We start from the raw sequence: 20,930 nt of genomic DNA, 5'->3' as shown, positions 1-20,930 counted from the left end.
TGTATGGGTTGGATTCCTTAATAAATAATGTTTTAAAAATGTCAAACTTAATCAACTCCTATCACAACGTTACCACAGTTCTCTTCTATTCTGAATACAGCAAATATATACAGCAATCTCAGGAAACATTTTTTCATATCTAGTGGGGAAAGATTCATGGTGAACACAGCATTAACACCAGGCCTAAGAAACACCAATTATTTTGCTTCATAGTATGGACACTGGAAACAATATGGACACTAAGCAAACTTTTCTCTCTGTTCCTTCCTTTGAAGACAAAGACAGGGATTTGTTTGCTGCAGGATGGTAACCAGGAGCCTTTCAAAGTGCGGCTGCACTTAGCCAAAGATATTTTGATGATCCAGGAGCAGGATGTGATCTGTGTGTCTGGTGAGCCTTTCTATTCTGGTGTAAGTAGTCTTTATTCTTCTGTTAAAGTGTATTATGTTAAAAACACCGGGGGGAGGGGGGGGCATGAGCAGGTGTATGTGTACATGTGCAAGTATACTATATATCTGTTTTTTCCACTTGCTGTTCCCTTTAATGGAGATATATCTAAGTACATTTTGAATATGGTATCTGTATTAAGCTAATGCTTCACAGTACTGGTCTTGGTTTGTCCCTCCTCTGATCCCATAGTATGTACTTTCTCTCTCTCTCTCTCTCTCTCTCTCTCTCTCTCTCTCTCTCTCTATATATATATATATATATATATATATATATTAGTTACAACAGTTCTGCTTAAAAGTGTGTTTATGGAGTACCTGTGTTAAAACATACAGGAATTTTTAAAATGGTAAAATGTATCAATTCTGGGTGAGATTGATTACTACAGGCATGTTTATTTAAAAATCAGTGTTTTCAAATATGCCATTTACACTTCTATGTGCTCAGGGAGAGCAGGGTTTGATAGTAATGGGTGGGGTGGGAGGAAGGAGCTGCAGGAGGAAGACATTACAGGGGACAGAGGGCAAGGGGGCTACCAGACCCCCACATTTATTTTTCCTGATGTAGCAGTGGGAGAGAGAAAAATTCAAGGCTAAACATCCAATAACTAAATTACATACCTGGGAAGTTATAACAAATTTATAAATTTCCCATATGTAGAATCTAATTACAGGGGGAAGGGTTCTGTATATTCAGGGTCATCTTATATTCAAGTAAATATGGTATATCAATATGACTGTTCCTTTATGCTGATATTGGTTGCTTGATATATTGCCTTGACATTGAACTACCTCTTAACTACATTCCAGAAATTCATTAGTATTTCTGAACTGATTGACTGGAGTTCAAATATTGAAACCATTGAATGATGCACTTTCAAGGCATTTTGATAGTTTTTGCTGAGTTTTAGGTGATAGAAGAGAGCAACCTCTTACTTTAAACTCCTGTTGAATTTAGTAGGCACAAAAACAATGTAGTTCTATAGTTTAATTGCATTTTATCAAAAATGACTCTCAAGATCTATAGAATTACATGGACATGAACAGTAATACTTTTGATATAGGCAAACTACCCAACATATTTCTATATCAAGAATGGCATTTTTTCTGTTTTTGTTGTTGTTACTTTTAAATAAAATTTTATAGGCTGTTTCAAAAACTCATAGAAATCCACTTACTATTAATATCTTTATATATATTTTTATAGATAGTATATTATCAAAAGGGTGTGCTTGTTTGCTCATAATTTACTGGAAACTGTTATAAAATCCTATACTCCTTTTGAGCTAATGAGATTATCAGAGTACTTCATGTTAAATGCTATGAGACACAACAGCATAATGTCTATATATGCAACATCTCTGGGATTGCTCCTGGATCCAATAATACTTCCGTCATGCCCCTATTTTATAGTATCTCTAAATATAATTGTAGTAAAAATATACTGAATGCATACCCAAAATCAACTCAGAGTATGTCACCAGTAGTAGAATAACTCCCCGGGCCATGTCCAGACAAGCACAGGCATATGGTACGCGGTACATCTGTGATCCCACATACCACACATTCAGGTGGAGATCCCAGGGTCAAAAAAACCTGCTTGGAAAAAAAAGCTGAGCAGTGTACACAGGGGCAGCATGCCCACCCAAAACTGGAGCCTGGCTGGCCAGAGCCATGCTCGAGCTGCCAGCCAGGCTCCAAGTGGCAGGATCACCACTGCTGCAACCCCAAAAGGCTCCCAGGACCCCAGGTAAGGCTGCTGGAGTCAGCACAGTGCTGGCCCCAGCCTTCCCTACCCCACCCAGGGTAACCTGCTGTGCATGGCACAGGCATTCCATGTGGAAAAGTAACAGTGACACAAGGTGTGCCACTGCTTCTTGTCCCTGGGAAAACAAACATCCACACTCCCTGGATGAGGCCTCCAGAGATCCATACCCACAAAGTGAACAATCTTCTGTACTCTATTTAGCCACTGAGAAGTAAAACCTTAGTTTCATAGGTTTCATAGACATTAGGGCTGGAAGGGACCTTGGAAGATCATCGAGGCCAGCCCCCTGCCCAAAGGGCAGGAAGTCAGCTGGGGTCATAGGATCCCAGCAAGATAAGCATCCAGTTTGCTTTTGAATGTGTTCCATGTAGGCGCTTGAACCACCTCCAGTGGCAGGCTGTTCCAGAACTTGGGGACTCAGACAGTAAAGAAATTCTTCCTTATGTCCAGCCTGAAACAGTCTTGTAGTAGTTTATGACCGTTCGACCTAGTCATCATCCCTTGGGGCGCTCTGGTGAACAAACGTTCCCCCAGATACTGGTGGTCACCCCTGATAAACTTATAGGTGGCCATCAGATCACCTCTGAGCCTGCGTTTTTCCAGGCTAAAGAGCCCCAGGGCTCTCAGCCTGTCATTGTAGGGTCTGCTTCCCTGACCTCTGATCATGCGTGTGGCTCTTCTCTGGACTCTCTCAAGCTTCTCCACATCCTTTTTGAATTGTGGAGCCCAAAACTGGATGCAGTACTCCAGCTGCGGCCTCACTAAGGCCGAGTACAAGGGGAGAATGACGTCCCGGGATTTGCTTGAGAAGCATCTATGGATGCAAGCCAGCGTTTTGGTCGCTTTACTAGCCACAGCATCGCACTGCAGGCTCATGTTCATCTTGTGGTCAATGATGACCCCCAAGTCTCTTTCTTGCATAGTGCTAGCAAACATAGCACTGCCAACCTTATAAGGATGCTGCGGGTTTTTCTTCCCAAGGTGGAGAACCTTGCATTTATCGGTGTTGAACACCATCAGATTCTTGTCTGCCCACTTGCTGAGCCTGTCCAGGTCAGCCTGGATCACCCGCCTGTCTTCTGGTGTGGATGCTTTGCCCCAAAGTTTGGTGTCATCGGTGAACTTGGCCAGTCTGCTTCTGACTCCAGTGTCCACATCATTAATGAAGATGTTGAACAGTATGGGTCCAAGGACAGAGCCTTGGGGGATCCCACTGGTCACAGGACACCACGATGAGTGACTTCCATCAATTACTACCCTCTGGGTCCGACCCCGGAGCCAATTTTCCAGCCAGTGGATCGTGGAGGACCCAAGGCGATAATTGGCCAGTTTCTCCAAGAGGCAATCATGGGAAACCAGATCAAAGGCTTTTTTGAAGTCAAGATATATGACATCAATCTCTTCTCCCTTGTCCAGGTGATAGGTCACTGGTCATAGAAGGAAATGAGATTGGTCAAGCAAGACCTACCCACAACAAACCCATGCTGGCTATCCCTTAAGATGTTGGCATCAGCCAGTCCATTAAGGATGGCCTCTTTAATAAACTTTTCTAAGATCTTCCCCGGGATAGAAGTCAGGCTAATGGGCCTATAGTTAGCCGGATCCACTTTCCTTCCTTTCTTGAAGATAGGACCACATTGGCCTTCTTCCAGTCTTCGGGCACTACACCAGAGCACCAAGAGTTTTCAAAGATCCGTGCTAGAGGCTGAGCTATGATGCTCGCCAGCTCCTTGAGTACCCTGGGGTGAAGATTGTCAGGGCCGGCTGACTTGAAGGTATCCAGCTTCTCAAGATGTTCCTTCATGAAGTCAGCATCAATGGAGGGCAGGGGATCACCCTGACCTGGACTTCCCTGTCCCGTAGTGGGCATGGGCATCCCATGGGACTGATGAAAGACCAACGCAAAGTACCTATTTAATAGGTTGGCTTTTTCCTGGGCGTCAGTTGTCAGTTGCCCCATCTGGTTCAGCAGGGGTCCAACGTTTCCCCTGCTTTTCCTCCGGCTCCCCACATATCTGAAAAAGGACTTTTTATTGTCCTTGATGCTCAAAGCTAGTTGGAGTTCAGTTGCAGCCTTGGCTTTCCTGGTCTGCTCCCTATAGGACTGGACCAGTGCAGAATAATCCTCCTTGGAGGTGTCTCCCATCCTCTATCCTTTGTAGGCCTTTCTTTTTAGCCTCAGGAGGTCCTGCTAGGTCCCTGGAGAGCCAGGGGGGCTGCTGTGCCCTCTTGCTGCCTTTCCTCTGAGATGGAATAGACTTAGTTTGTGCTTTGAGGATCGCTCCCTTGAGGAGCAACCACTCTTCTTGAACTCCCCTCTCCCCGTGGTCATGGTCCCTTAGGGCCTCACTGACAAGCCTCCTGAGCTTGTCAAAGTCAGCTTTCCTGAAGTCAAGGACTTCCGTGTTGCTGACTGAGTTGCCAGCTTTTCGGCGGATGATGAAGGTGATCAGCTCGTGGTCGCTGTCACCCAGCTTCCCATCGATCACTAGGTCGCCAACTAGGTCATCCCCAGTAGCCAGGACCAGGTCGAGCAGCACTTTGCCTCTCATTGGCCCATAGACTTCTTGAGTCAGGTAGAGGTCATCCACGCATGAGAGGAAGCTTTGCGACCGCTCAGATTTTGCTGAGCGATCCTCCCACAAGATGTCCGGGTAATTGAAGTCACCCATGTCAACCATGGTCCTGGAGCATGCGGCCTCAGCCAGTTCCCAGGCAAACTCCTGGTCAAGCTCAGGACTTTGAGTGGGAGGTCTGTAGTAGACTCCCACCATTGTGTCCCCTGTGCCGTGTTCCCCATGGATTTTAACCCAGAGGGTTAAAATAGTTGAAATAGTCAAAGCTGTGCAGGTGTTTAATAAAAGTGGTAGGCCAAACCAACTGACTGATAAGAAAATCTCAGTGGAAGTGAATACATAGGCTTTTTAAAAATCTCTGTAAGGCTGTAAGTCCTCCTTCTGTGAATATTATGGTTATTTCTGTTGATACTGGGTACATCTACACATGCAATTAATGCAACACAATAAACTCCGGAGCCATTTTGAGTCACGGTACAATTCTCTCAGGCACAGCATCTATATGTGTACTTGGGACAGCAGCAATTTAAGCCAGGGCAGAGCAGCCCTGGGCTGGCATGGGTCACAGCGGGTGCATCCATACATGTAGGCATGTGCACTTGCAGCAGCTCAAATAGAAGTGATGCAAACTTAATAGATTTCATAGATGTTATAGACATTAGGGGCTGCAAGGGACCTCATGAGATCATCAAGTCCAGCTCCACCAACATAGCCAGGAAGTCAGCTGGGATCAAGTGACCCCAGCAAGAAATGAATCCAAATGTTTTTGAATGAGTCCAGAGTAGGTGCTTGCACCACCTCTTGGGGGAGTTTGTTCTAGACCCTGGACACATGCACCAAAATGAACCTTTTTCTTATGTCTAGTCTAAATCGGCCTTCCTGGAGTTTATGGCTGTTAGATTTTGTTATCCCTTGGGGACCTCTGGTAAACAAGTCCTGATGTACCCTCTTATGTAATTGTACATGGAGGTAAGACTGACTGGCCTAAAGTTACCTGACTCATCCCTTCTCCCCTTCTTAAAATATGGGCACCACATTGGCCCTTTTCCAGTCCTCAGGGACATGGCTGGAGCACCATGAGTGCTCAAACAGCCATTCCAGTGGCTCAGCTATGACACTGGCCAATTCCTTCAGCACCCATGGATGGAGGTCATCTGGGCCTGCTGACTTGTACCCATCCAGCCCATCCAAGTGCTCCTTAACTAAGTCAACACTAACCATTGGTAGTCTAGTGCCTCCCAGACATCTGTCTATGTTCAAATTGAGGGAATTGTCTTGGCCAATACTTAGGAGTACTGAAGCAGAGAACTCATTGAAGAGCTCTGCCTTTTTCCCTGTCGGCCACCAACTGACCTGATCTGTCCTGCAGGGCCCCATGTTACTCTGCGCCCTACTTTTGCTCACTATGTATCTGTAGAAGGACTTTTTATTGTCCTTGATTATTGTGGCCAGCCTAAGCTCCAGCCCTGCCTTGGTCTGCCTGATTCCCTGAAATAGTGCGCCAGGGATGTATATTCCTCCTTGGTGGCTGCCCCCTGCTTCCACTGCCTGTAGTTCTCTTTCTTTGCTCTCTGTCTCTTCTGGAGTTCCCTGTTCAACCAAGGGGGCTTTTTAGTCCCCTTGCCCCCTTTCCAGTGTAATAGAATAGTCTCCTTTTGTGCCCCAAGGATCAGTCCCTTGAGAAACTGTCTTGTCTCACTAGCAGGAATTCTAGTGTTGCCTATTTAAAAACTGCAAAATCCCTGATAAAAAAAATCCCAAAGTCGCTCTTTAAAATACCCCAAAATCCATGTTCTTTCACAAGTAAAAAAAAAAAAAAAGACCACTAAACATACAGAGAGAGAGAGAGATAATAAGTTGGGCAAAGTTTTATTGATATATTTACAATTTTAAAGCAATTTGGAAGCCTACCAGTGCCTGTGTCATAATAATGCAATACATTCTAAATATCTATATGGTTTGGCATTGATTTTTGGCTTTTTTGTCATAGAAAAAACAGAGCTGCCCCTACACCCTTCATTCACCAGGATGTGCAGCACTGATATGCCAGTGCCCTGCCCTTGCACTTGCCCTTGACTCTCACTCTCAACCCACAGCCTGCCCCCCACCCCAGTCTCCTCACTCCTGACCTACAGGGCCAAGTATGAGGGTGTGGGGCTTATGGGGGGATTGTGGGGGGACTGTGAGGGGAGGGTGTATGGGGGGCTGCTTGGGTGGGGTGGGTCCCTGCCCCCTGCAGGGCACAGCCCCCCCCAAAAGCTTATGGACTGCTGCCCCCACAGGTCCACAGCCCCAACAGGGGCCACATGCCTCTCCATAGGGGCTATTGCCCCCTCTTCCGCATGGCCAACATGCCCCCACCCAGTCCTAGCCTCTGCTTGCTCCACCAGTTCCACTGTCATTTGCCCACCCAGTCACAGTTCCCCATCACTGCCTCACCTGGCCCTAGCATCCCTTGCATCACCAGCTGCAGCAGCGGCCATTGGGGCCACTAGGGCCTCATGGCAAACCCCCCCCCATGTGGTGTGGGAGCAGTGGGGGGCAGCAGGAATCAGCCTCGGCCACCTGGCAGGTGCTGCTGGCACTGCATCTTGTACAGGTGCAGCCTGACTCCACAGGGAGCTGTGCACTCTATGGCAGCTGGGGGCCACTGGAGATTAGCAGCACTGGCTCAGGTGAGAGCTGGAGCTGCCAGATGGTGCACTGCACTCTGCCAAGCCACACTGCACCCGCATGATGCGGCACCAGCAACATGGGTGCCAGGCAGCTGAAGCTGAGCCCCATGCCTCTGACTGCATGGGGGTGGAGGGGCTCTGCCATGAGGCTCCAAGCATCCCCAATTGCTGCTGCCACTGCTGGTAAGCTTGGACCATTTGTGTGTGTGTGTCGGGGGTGAGGGGGTTTGGGTAGGGCAGGAAAGTGATTGAGTAGCTAGGGAGAGCAGGGGAAATGAGGGGAAAGTGGGGGACAGCAGGGAACATGTGGGGACAGCAGAGGAGAGCAGGGAAAACAACTGGGGAGCAGAGGAAATAGGGGGATCAGGGGAAATGAGGGGGGAGAAGGGGAGAGCAGGGGAAATGATTGGGGAGCAAGGAAATGAGGGGAGAGCAGGGGATGAGCAGGGGGCTGGAAATAAGCCCCTGGAGACAAGCTGTAGATGTTACCCTGCTTGTCTCCACCCTCAGGAGGCTCAATATGAGCAGGAGTATGAGCAGGAGACTGGAGATAAGCAGGGGAAAATCTCCAACTCATCTGCAGGGGCTCGTCTCCTCAAGGAGTGAGGGGAATGAACAGGGAGCTGAGGGAACCCACAGGGGTGGGGGAAATGAATGGGGAGCTGGGGGAATGCACAGGGAGCTGGGGGAATGCATGGGGAGTGAGGGGGAATCACAGGGAGCTCGGGGAACCTACGGGGAGTGAGGGGAATGCATTGGGGGTGAGGGACTGCACAGGGAGTTGGGGGAACAAATGTGTGGCTGGGGCCAGGCAGGGCCCCCCATGGTCTCCTCCCCCCCCCTTCTCCAGCCCCCTCAGTCCCCTACTTATGTGCTACAAAGCCGGGTCCAGATCACTGCAGCCTGCACCACTGCTTGCCCTGCATGGGCAGGCAGCGTGCTTCAGCATCCGGGGCATGGGCCAGCCATAGAGGCTCTTTGGCTGGCTACCAGAATGCAGGCAACCGAGCTTCTGGTTGCCTGGAGCTTCCTACCCCGCTTTTTTCCCCCGGACTATTTTTTGACCCCCCTCCCCCCCCCCGGATATCCAGGGGTCTAATTTTGCCTACATTGGACTAAATTGCCTAAATTGCTCTAATTTTGTTTGTCTAATAAAAGGGGTTTGAAACTCTGCAAGAGACATGTGTGTGTTCATCTGGACATGCCCAGGGATTCAGCCCCAAGCTCCAGGTGGCGGCATTGGGTGGCAGAGGGGCTGGCAAGAGCCAGGTGTCTGACTCCTGGCTGGCTGGACTGACTGGGTGCAAGTTGCACTGGGTAGTCACTGTCTACATTTGTGTTTGATCCCACTTAATGACTCCACTGTAAGATAGTACTGTCCCTGACAGTGCTATCTTATGGCAGAGTTAGTTTACTGCTCCCTAATACTGGTGCATGTGCAGACAGTGATACCTTATTGTTGATGCACCAACGGTGACTTAACTTCTTGCCTATCCAATGCTCTTTCAACGTGGGTGGATTTGTATATTGTCTTTGGAGTTTGTATATTATAATAGTGAGCTTGTATATTGCATCTGGAGTCTGGCTGTCATTTTTTATCAGCTGTAGAGTACTGTACAAAAGCTGTGTTTGTTCCTTCCATTCTAATGACTGTTCTCAGCAATGTGCTGAACTTTCATTAATCCAGGCAAAAGAGCATGAGTTCAGACTCATGCCTTGTTGGTTCTTGTTATAGCACCATACTACTGCACTGCCACTCCACCAGGCCATTTCTGGTTTTATTTATTACAAGATTTTACCATTCAAAAAATAACTTTCATTAATGTGTTGCAACTTCAGTTGCTTATGCTGAACATGGCATTTAAATAATTTAATGGCATGCACATTTAATATTTTTCATTTAGCCTTAGGGCTTCCCCTTATAAGCTTTGCCCTCTTTATTTTACTTTATTATAAAAGATAGCAAATGATTTGCTTCATTGATTATCCTACCCCAATTTTATTTGCAGATTAAATGCATAACTCATTAACTGATTTATATCAATGCGGCAATGAGGATTTTTCTTTTCTCTCAGCAGTGCCATTGTTGGGTAAGAGAGTTTAAAGCCCTTTACCCTTATTTCCTCTGGGATTAACACAAGGTCTTAAATCAATAGGTTCATTCTAACTAAGGATGATTGGCATTTCACAGACTGTTAACTATCCTTTCATCACAGGCCATTTAAATCATCTTGAATCATGTGCTCCAGTTGTCTAGGCTGATTAGACAGGTCTCAAAAGACTCATCTATTTTCATCTTTCCTGTTTAAGTCTTGAATTATTGGGTAGGGATTTCTTGCTTGTTTTGGTTTGTTTGTATATATTTATGCATGAGAAATTCTAGTTAATATGAATAGCCTGCATCCCTTGTTGTATTACACATCTACTATAAAAGGATGTGATTTTTATCTATATCCAATAGTGAATCATGTCCAAAATGTGCAGTAAAAATATATTTTTAATTGAAAAGAATACTGATAAAAATGCAGATTACTGTGTGCACTCCTTTTTCAGTTGTTACTAATAATTAATTAAAATGAATAATAAAATATATTTTGGATCACATTTTGAACCTTAAAAGTACAGAATAATGTTTTACTTTGGTTCCAGCTCAGCAATTCATGTCTATTTAAGGAAGGACACTTAAACGTGTTAACTTTAAAGTGAAGAATATATGTATATGCTTTTGTAAAGTATCTGACTTCAGCATGTACTTAAGTGAATTCTTGAAGTAGGTGCTCCAGGTATACTGTTATTGAAATCATAATGAGGTGCTACTTCACATGAACCAGTTATTCAACTCTCACCTTTAATTTGATTTACTTAATATGAATTGCAAAAGTGTTTTAATTCCAAGTACTAAGGAGATCTGAAGGACAGTTTTCCTTTTGTTGTATAAGACTTTGAATATGTGAGTAGGAAAATAAAATCATTAAAAGAATATAAAATTACAGAGATGGTACTAACCTTTCAAGAAGGGTATCTCTTTATAACATCTTTCAACATTATTAGAAATAATTACCCAACATTCTTTCTATGACAGCTCTATCCATATACAGCAATCTTGTAAAAAAGCTCTTGCCCAAGCTATCATGAATAAGCTCAAATTTCACAGTAGCTCTATACATCTCTACATATAATAATGTTTTTTGGATGTAGTATCATCTGCACTGTGCTGCTGGTAGCCCTCTGATATAGATCTGAGCTCCAGTGCAATGGCCTGATACTGCCTAACAGCAACTTAAGAAAATTTTGTGGAATACACTGACCAGAAGGTCATGGTTTCATTAGCCTAATAACTCAAATTATTCTCTTTTTCCTTTTCTTTTTTTCATGAGGGTTGGCAGAGGACACCAGGTATGTCCATGGTTATCTATAATGAGCAAAACAGGAAATTGAGATTGATAATTATGAAAAAAAAGACTGATCGATCGGAAAATTATTGCAACGTAGTGGATTATCACAGAATATCTGTCTATTTTGAGTAGAACATTACTACAAATTCATGGAGCAATACTCTTTTTTGGAGTATTGGCAGTTGGCAGAAACCTCTGTTTGCTGAAGACCCTCAGTGGTACAGTCAGGATTTTCATTCCATTTGGTATAAAACCAAAACAGCTCCATTGTAACAGATATAGTTTGTCTAAGCATGGAGAGTGAGTTGCAGAAAAATAAAGAAGGGGGTTTTTTTTATAGCAAATTCCTAAAATTTACCCTGAAATTATACTTGCAAAAGACTTATTTACTTGCTGTTCAAAATAGAAGCAAAATATAACAGATGATAGTAGTGGGTAATAAAAACCTAAGTCTTTGCCTTTATTAAATCCACAGGTCCAGCTAAGTGAGGCATGTGGATAAATAGTTTTGCTCTGAAATATCTGGCTAGAGATGAGATGTGTTAAGATCACAGGGGACAATAAACAGAAGGGATAATCTCTTTGAATTGCTCAGTGCATGTCCTCACACATAGCTTTGAACTAGATCCATTCAATTTAGTTTTTATGAATTCTAAATTTCCAAGAACAATGTTCATAATGTCTAGCTCCTCAGTAAAACAAATTCAAATAAAAACGCTAATTCACCTAGATAAAGTGATGAGTTCTAATATAATCGTTCTTATGCAGTTGTAAATAAGTACAATCCATTGTAGTTATTTCTGTAATGGTGCTGCTTGGACTCAACCTTGACAAAGTCCTGGTGCAAAGATTCACATCAATTGAATTCCTGTTTGAGATTTACTTATAGATTTATCAGTAGAGCTTCTCCTTCAGAATCCAAACAGCATTGTTCAGGCTGAGCCAGGGATAAAACCTTTCTAGACTGAAATGGGAAAGTTGATTCTCTTTCTCTTTGAATAAGCTACTTATGTGTTGCTGTGGAATAAAGTATTCCATAATTAAATATCTATATTTTTTCATTCAGTGATAAAGGATTTTTTGGATAGATTCATATGAGATTCATGACCTTTAATAACTAATTATCTACAGTCTTGGACATTTTCAAAATAGCAATACTTGGAATATGATAGTACCTTACCTCTAAAAAAATTATTGAATTTGATTTTACACTCGTAATTAAATGTGAGGTGGGAAGAATTATTTTTCCCCATTTTATATATGAGAAAATAGTCCACAAAGAGTAATTTTTCATCTTGTTGGAAAAAATATCTGTGACAGCATTGTTTTAGAAATCAGGTCTCCTGTCTTCCAGTCAGCAGAATTAATCACAATACCACTAATTTAAGGATGAAGAATATAATGTTAAATATAAATGTTGTTTTCTGAGTTGCAGTTTTCTAATTATAAATATAAGTGAATTAACCATAATCATAGATAAGAGACAGATGATGATAGAATAGAAATGAGCAAATTGTTAGAAATAAATAATTCAATAAGTTTTAACCTTTTCTGTTTCTGGGTAAACAACACATTTTTTTTCAAATTATTAATGTTTTAAAATTATGCTTTTTTTCTTTTTACAGTAGAAATTAAGAATATATTACTTGGCTTTAACTGATCAGTTGGTCATGTACTAGTTTGTTTGTTTCCTTCTGTTTTTTACAGTTTGGATTTTCTTTCCATTAATGTTCAAGTGTTGAATTTTAACCTTTACTTTTCAGATGCATTGGTGTCAATAAATGCAGTTATTTGAACATTTACAAAAAGGGAAGACAGGAGAGGCAGATAAAAGGCGCAGCAAATTATTTGAACAAATTATTATGGTATATTTTTCCTTAACATTGTCTCAAACGGTAGAATGATACAATACAGAAATACAGTCTGGATTTCCTTAATCCTGGTAGGGATTTTCGCCAGGTACAGATGTTATACTTATACCAGTATAAGTGCTCAGAAACCAGTCTACACCCGTAACCACACAGAACTTCAGCACCCATGGACTGATTTAAAAATAGTAGAACGCGGTCTAAGATAGACTTGGATCAATGTGGTGGTAGACTTAAGTGATTTAGGTTGGACTGTTCTATCAACTTCTAGACCAGATCCCCTCCTGACTCAAGTTAGCTTGCTGTTCTCCAGCATACTAGGTGCCTTTGCAGCCTCCTGCTGACTCTCCCCTTTCAGGAAAGTGCACTAGAACTTGGCTCGAACTCATCTTCTCCTGCTGAGCACTTACTTGGCTCTGCCCTTGGGCTGTTACAGAACTGAGAAAGCACAGTGGCTGATGCTGAGGCTGGGGGAGAAGGCTGCCTGGCTCCAGTCCTGCTCTGTGTGGCTGTGCCAGCTTATGGAGGCATGAGGTTCCCTAGGTGGGCTCCTGCACATCCACCCAGGACACCCATACCTCTGCAAGCTGGCACAGCTCCAGGGAGCTGGACTAGGCTGCCAGGCATTGCTGAGAGAGGTTTCCTTCATTGTATGCCAGCAGCTGTCATGTCTGTGTCTGATGATGTCAGGGGGAGGGCTGCTTGGCCATGTCTATCAGCCAATCACGGGTGGCCCAGCCTGAAAAGCCCCCTGGGATTCATATGGGAGCATCCCCAACCTTCTGGCCCTCACCCAGTGCAGGCAGCTTGTGTGCTCTCCCCCCTATCCTCCAAGGGGCAAACATATACTCTGTTCTGTACTGATCTGTTGGCCTATTCTCTAAAATCTATGAATCTATGAGCTAACCTAGGACACTTAGAGTAAAGCATGTAATTTGGATTGCTTCCACCTCAGGCTTTTTGAATAGCTGTACCTGGTTTACAAGGTTTTTTGGATAAATCTGATATATTTTATTAGACCAACTCAAATAGTTGAAAAAAATCTTCTTTGCAAGCTTTCAGGCATAAATAACTTTTGTCAAGTAGAGGAAGCATCTGCAGTTGGTCTGTGCTCTTCCTATGACCGTAGACCAACACGGCTATAATCTATACCCCTGTACCTGGTCTATAACTTGGTGAAAAGCTGAATTCATCCATCAAGCATTTTCATTCTGTGTGTTTCTACTGACACTGGAAGCAAAGAAAAGCATTCGTGATAACGTTTTCTGTATGGTAGGTGTTTGCTGACTAGGAAGTGGACAGAGACTGCCAACTTTTTGTAAAGGCCATCAAAGTCATCAGATATGATAACTTGAGTTCTTTGCCAACCTGAATAGCTTTATGTGACAACAGAGAGCTGACAATTCTAAATACCAGTACAGAAATATAATTCAATCTGCCCTTATTTTTCTACAGATATTGAAAAACTTCAGTATAACAATCTATTGACATTTAAAAAGATAACTGCCATTTTCTAGGTCAATTTTGAAAGATTAAAATGGCCTGCATGTTCTCACAGGAATCGAATCTTTTCTTTTATCAGAAAGTCAAATGCCAAACTCACAATATCTAGAAAAGACAAAATATCACTCACTATTGTATATTTATTAAGAGTTTTCTCACTTAGCAGCAAGCTAAAATCACATATAATAAGGCTTTCCAGGAATTCACGGGGATGGTGACCTTGTTGTCTTTCACATTATATATGAAGCAAAGTTAGTACATGTGAAATACTCGAATTGGCAGTCTTGAACTTGCTGCTTGCCTTTGTATACAACTCAGTAACTGGAATGGGTGATTGTAGTAATGGTCAGACATAGAAATGTTAACTTTTCCAGAGTGAAAATCAGCAGAGACCCAAATGCACTCACTGCTCCAATAAAGCCCATATCAACTGCTGATACCACACTTTTATCCAGCCAACCTGTTGGCCTATGCCAGTCAACCTCTATACCCAGTGAACATGTAATGGGGCTGTGGTCTCTACTGTTCCTGGAACTTAATCTTCTCCCATATGCAATCCCTGGCTGCCCAAGCTGCCTCCATGGCTTGTGAACTGAACAGAGCTAATGAGAAAGGAAGGCATCATTCCAAAATTGCAGTAACCATTGCATGGATTGGCAGAAGTTATAAGAAATTATTTTTGTTTCCTTTATGTAATTAGTTTTCATGTCATAAGTAGTCTAGGACTAACATTTTCTCACTATATGTCAAGTCTGGCATTTGTGGCAACTGTTATTTTCATTTAAAAGAATTCAAAGAAATTAAAGGAAAACCAGGAAAAGAAACCAAGGGATCTGCTAAACATTCAAATTAAAACTAAATAGAAACCAGCTATAAAGTTGTTACACATTTTCAAGCCCTAACTTTATAGCTGGTTGGCTCTTTTTGTAGCTGGGTAGTCATCATTGTGTGATAATTATGTTGCATATGTGGCTGATCTTAATTTATTGTGCAATTAACCAGTTAATTGTGTGATAATCACTTTGAACTTGTAGCAAGTCTAACTTTGCATGTGTGACTAGTCTAAATTTATTGAGGGATTAACCAATTAATTTCATCATCTCTGTAATGTGTAGCAGAGGCCTAAAGCAACTTCCCTTTGAAAAATGGAAAAAGCAATTGTCTTGGGTGGAGTGGTAATGCTAGCACTGGTAGGTGCTAAATTACTTTAAATTGTAAACAGAGAAGTATTTTAACTTCAAATGTCAGTGAAGCTAAAGCTTTGATGTGCTTGTCAACATAGCCAATACATTTGTCTATCAGTTTATTGCATTCTTCTAGTCTATTTGTCTTTTCCCACATACTGGTCATTCTCTCCCCACCCCCATCTTCCCCATGGTAGCTCACTTTTCTAGATGCAGTTTCATATTTATCAGCTTTTTTTTATCAGCTTTTTTTTATGTATTCTTACTTTAACTTTGATAACAACTTTTTTGTGCTCCTTATGTACTTTTATTCTTCCTATAAGACTGAGAATTTATAGAGCAGAATTCTACCCTAACCACAGGTGTTTCAAATTGAAAATATCATCTATGTGGTTTAACATAAAGAATGAAATAGATTTGGAAAATCTGTAAAACTATGTAAAAATGCATAGAAATCATGCTTAGGGTTGGAAGGGACCCCAGGAAATCATCTAGTTCAACTCCCTGCTCAAAGAAGGACCATCCCCAGCTAGACCATCTCAGCCAAGACTTTGTCTTGTCAGCTCTTAAAAACTTCAACAACCTCTCTAAGTAACCTGTTCCAGTGCTTTACTAACCTCCTAGTGAGAGAGATTTTCCTAATATGTAACCTAAATTTCCTTTGCTAAAACTTAAGGACATGACTCCTAGTTCTGTTGCCTGCCACCACTGAGAGTAATTTAGCCTCTTTGGAACCACCCTTCAGCTAGATGAAGGCTATGATTTAAATACACCCTCAGTCTTCTCATCTCCATATTAAATGAGCCTGGTTCCCTCAGCCTCTCTTCATAACTCATTGCCCCAGCCCCCTAATCACTTTCATTGCCTTCCACTGGACTCTCTTCAAGTTGACCTTATCCTTTCTGTAGTGGGGGCACCAAAACTGAATGCAGTACTGCAAATGCCAAATAGAGGGGAATAATCACTTCCTTTGATCTGCTGGCAATGCTCCTACTAAGGCAGTCATGTATGCCAGTGGCCTTCTTTGCAACTAGGGCACACTGTTGGCTCATATTCAGCTTATTTTCCCACTACCTCCAGCTTGGTGTCATCCGCAAACTTGCTAAGGGCATACCTCATCCCATCTTCCAGGTTATTGATGAAGATATTGAACAAAACCAGCTCTAGGACTGACCCATGGGACACTTCACTTTGATACTGGCTGCCAACTAGACATCAACCCATTGATTGCTGCTCTTTGAGCTGGATAGTTTAGTCAGTTTTCTGTCTACCTTAATGTACATTCATCCAACACATGCTTCATTAGCTTGCTTGCAAGATTGGTGTAGGAGGCTGTATCAAGAATCTTGGTAAAGTCAAGGTATACCATGTCCACTGCTCTCCGTTATTCCATAGAGCCAGTCATTTCATCATAGAAGGAAATCAGATTGGGCAGGCATGACTTGCCCTTGGTGAATCATGTGGACTGCTCCTAATCACCTTTTCCTCCAAGTGCTTAGAAATTAATTCTTTGAGGATATGCTCCATGATTTTTCCAGGGACTGAGGTGAGGCTGACTGGTGCTGGCCTCCATTGGACCAGGTAAATGAGGTCATAAGGGCTGTATAAGTTAAGGACTGCCCAGGAGGTGGGGCAGTAGCCATGATGAAAACTCAGAGACAGAGAGAGAGAGAAGAGCTGGACCATCTGAGACTTACTCTCTCTCTCAAAACTCATGATCAGTGAACTGCTTGCCTCCAGAGGAAATCTCCACCTGCCTCTGGATGATACTTGTGAGTAAGCTACTTGAGATTTAACTAGATATATAGCTTGCAGTAACTCAGATGTGTGATCAAAGGCTACTCCAGCCACCCTGTTTGCTCTATGGGATTTCTCTGATACTACTCAACTCTGTACCCTATTCCAACCCTACTCCTTGTAACCAGTAAAGTTCTCTTTTGTACCTGGCATGGGGGACTTATTGGGAACAGGTCTAGATTATGCCTTGGAGTCCCCTTGGTTTGGCTGAATAAGGGAGACCACTACTTGTGCTTCTGACTGAGGGAAGCATCCCAAGTTCTTGAAATGAGTCAAGTACCCTTGAGGGCTACTAGGCCTGTGTTTCCCAGGGGACACTGGGCCAGGATCAAGCCCGTCCCGGGGTCATGGGAGCAATACCCCAGGCTAGCAGATGTGCTCCAGGAAGGGCAGTTGGCCAGACGTGAGGAACCCCCAGGGAGGCACTTGGACCCTAGAAGGTGGCCGGGCACAGTGAGGTTGGTGGCTCAGCACAGGAGCACCCCCTACTGGCCCGCCACAGTCCCTAACGTGTTTTTTGCCACTGTGGCTTGCTTACCTCCTCCCCAAACTGTGCTCCCAGGTGCTGTAGTCTGGAAGCTGATGTTGCCTGTGAAGATTGAGGTAAAAGAGGCATTGAGTATTTCAGCCTTTTGCACGTCGTCTGTCACTAGCTTGCATCCCCCATTCCGTAAGGGGCCCACACTTTCCCTGGTCTTTCTCTTGTTGTTGATATACTTGTAGAAACACTTCTTGTTACCCTTCACATCCCTTGCTAGCTACAGACTCCAATTGCACTTTGGGCTTCCTGATTTTATTACTGTATGCCCAAGCAATATTCTTATATTCCTCTCTAGTTGTTTGTCTAAGCTTCCACTTCTTGCAAGTTTCCTTTTTTGTGATTTAGTTTACTGAAGTAATTCCCTGCTAAGCCAAGCTAGTCTTCTGCCATACCTTCTGCTGGTCTTCCTGTGCATCAGTATGGTTCATTCTTGTGCCCTCAGTAAGGTTTCTTTAAAATACATACAGTTCTCCTGGACTCCTTTTCCCCTCAGACTGGCTTCCCAGGGTGTGCTGCCCATCAGTTCCCTGAATGAGTTGAAGTCTGCTTTTCTGAAGTCCAGGGTCCTTACTCTGCTGCTCTCATTCCTTCCTTTCCTCAGGATCCTGAACTCAATCATGTTGTGGTCACTGCTGCCCAGATGGCCATCCACTTCTACTTTCCCCACCAATTCTTCCCTGCTTGTGAGCAGAAGGTCAAGAAGATCATGGCCCTTATCTGGCCAATACTTGCATCAGGAAGTTGTACCCAACCCTCTCCAAAAACTTCCTGGATTGCCTGAACACTGTTGTATTTTCCAGCAGCTGTCAGGGTGATTGAAGTCCTCATCTCAACCAGGGCCTGTAATTGGGAAAATTCTGATAACTGTTTGAAGAAAGCCTGATACACCTTATCCTCCTGGTCTGGTGGTCTATAACAAGCACAGACCATGACATCACCCTTGTGGCTCTTCCCTATGACAGTAAACGAGAAATTTTCAACATTCCTGCCTCCAGTTTCATACTGGAACACTGAGCAATCATACAGCTTGTTTACATAAAGAGCAACTCCTCCTCATCTTCTTCCCTCCTGTCCTTCCTGGACAGTTTATACCCATCCATGACAGTACTCCAGTCATGTAAGCTATCCCACCAAGTCTCTGTTATTCCAGTTACATAGTTCCATGACTGTCTGAGGGCTTCCAATTCTTCCTGCTTATTTCCTAGGCTCTGTGCATATATGTAGACACTTGAGGTAACTAGCGATCACCCTACTTTCTCAGGAAGAATGAGAAGTTCTCCCCTTCTCCCCCCTCCTGCTTGTGCTTCCTCCAGATCACTTCCCCACTTACCTCAGGGCTTTGGTCTCCATCCCTAGTGGACCTAGTTTAAAGCCTTCCTCGCTAAGTTAGCAAGTCTGTCTGTAAAGATTCTCTTCCCTCTCTTTGTCAGATGGATCCTGTCTCTTCCTAGTAATCCTTGTGCTTGGAACAATGTTCCAGGGTCAAAGATGCCAAAGCTTATGGGCGACACCATCTGCACAGCCATGCATTGATTTGCAGGATGAGTCCACTTCTTCCCAGGCCCTTCTTCTTGTCAAGAAAGATTGAGGAGAACACCACCTAAGCACCTGTCCCCTTCAACTTCCATATACAATGTAGACAGAAGTGCAGCTTCTCCCTGTAACTCAGAACGCTTTGATCCCCCAGACCAAACAAAAGTTCACAGTCGCTTCCAGGAGGGAGGGGGATCTAACTCCTGCTTCCAGCCTGCAGCTAGTTTCTCCTAGTAATGGCCCTCCCTCAGCCTGTCCCTGTTTCAGAATAGGAGGGGGGAAAGAGAGAAGAGGGAGCTTGTTCTAAGGGTCCCCTAGCCAGCTCTGGAGGGTAGGGTAGGTGAATTGGAGCTCCCCCACCTCATTGAGGCTCCAATATGCCCTCCCCACCTCCCAGTGGGACCTGAAACCCCCCCAGACTGAACTTCCTCTGCTCTCTAACCCCCTTCCATTCTGAAAACAGCTTAAGGATGGGAGGCAGCACAGACAGGAGTTACAGAAGGCACTCCATTTTGAAACATTTTCATCTGAAACCAACATGATCACTGCATGGCACAGAACACGTCAGGGCAGAATTGAGAACTATCATGCTGGCTGCATGGAATAGAGCACTTACCAAGACAGAGCTGAGAAACAGGGGTTTGTGGGGTCAGGAGAACTGAGGCACAATGAAGTGGCCACCTGGCAGTGGTGGGGGATTTGTCTGGTGTGAGGGAGGGGAGGCACACCTATGGAGGGAGACCCATTAGCATCGGCTCACCTTAGTCTGCATTTAAGGTTATGTAAAGTGTTTTTTATATAATTATTTAAAGCATTTTGGTCTGAAATGAAATAAAAGAACTGGAAACAGGGGGACACAGCAAGGGATTGGAGATGCTCTGTTCCTCAGGGTGCCTTCTGGGATAACAAGGAACAACGATTATAAAATGACAGAGAGCAGATTTAGGCTAGATATCAGGAAAAAACTTCTTCATGGTAAGGGGGGCCAAAATTTGGAATGGGCTTCCAGGGGAGGTGATACTCTTCCCTACCATACAAGTTTTTAAGAGAAGTCTGGATAGGCACCTGGCTGGGGTCAGTTGACCCCAGCACTCTTTCCTGCCTAGGCAGGGGTCAGACTTGATGATCTGTTGAGGTCCCTTCCAACCTTAGCCTCTATGAATCTATGAAAAAATAGACTTTTTTACATCATTTGTTAATAAATTGTGGGTGGTGGTAGAGGTCTGGGCCCTGATGAGCCCCCTAGCTGAGCCCAGCTTGTTGACCCCATACCAGCCTGTTCCAATGGCACTGCTCTTTCATGGGAAGGCTGTGGGGAAGCCAGGATTGGGTCAGGAGTACCCGGGTCATGTAGGCTGGAGTGGAACTACTAAAGTGTGGGGGCACTGCATGTTCCTATCCTGACCAGGAAAGGGGAAATGGGCTGGCAAGAACCAGCTACCTGCAACAAACCCTGCTGAGTTTCCAGTGTTCCCATCCAAGGTGGGTGAGTTTGGGGGGACCCCAGCTTTCCTCCCATGAGTCCTCCATGGTTCCACCCATCATAGGATGGAGTGCACTGGTGAACAGCACTCAAGTGACTGGCTCCACTCTTGCTGCCTCAAACAACCCTGCCAAACAGGACCTCAGGCTTCCCACTCAATC

The 20,930-nt window shown here is 44.0% G+C and overlaps 1 protein-coding gene across 1 annotated transcript in view; it reads left to right on the top strand.

Moving 5' to 3' along the window:
* The window catches only part of SNTG1 (syntrophin gamma 1), a 386,259-nt gene that overhangs the window by 76,006 nt on the left and 289,323 nt on the right, over window positions 1–20,930 (top strand). Inside the window, exon 3 of the mRNA XM_059724105.1 lies at window positions 276–410. Within this exon, the coding sequence (XP_059580088.1) occupies window positions 276–410 (135 nt within the window). The remainder of the gene's footprint in view (window positions 1–275; window positions 411–20,930) is intronic.

Source organism: Alligator mississippiensis, chromosome 3, assembly GCF_030867095.1.
Source record: "Alligator mississippiensis isolate rAllMis1 chromosome 3, rAllMis1, whole genome shotgun sequence".
In the NCBI taxonomy this organism is placed as follows: Eukaryota; Metazoa; Chordata; order Crocodylia; family Alligatoridae; genus Alligator; species Alligator mississippiensis.
Note: the sequence above shows the minus strand (reverse complement) of the source record. Positions and strands in the feature narration are given on the sequence as shown.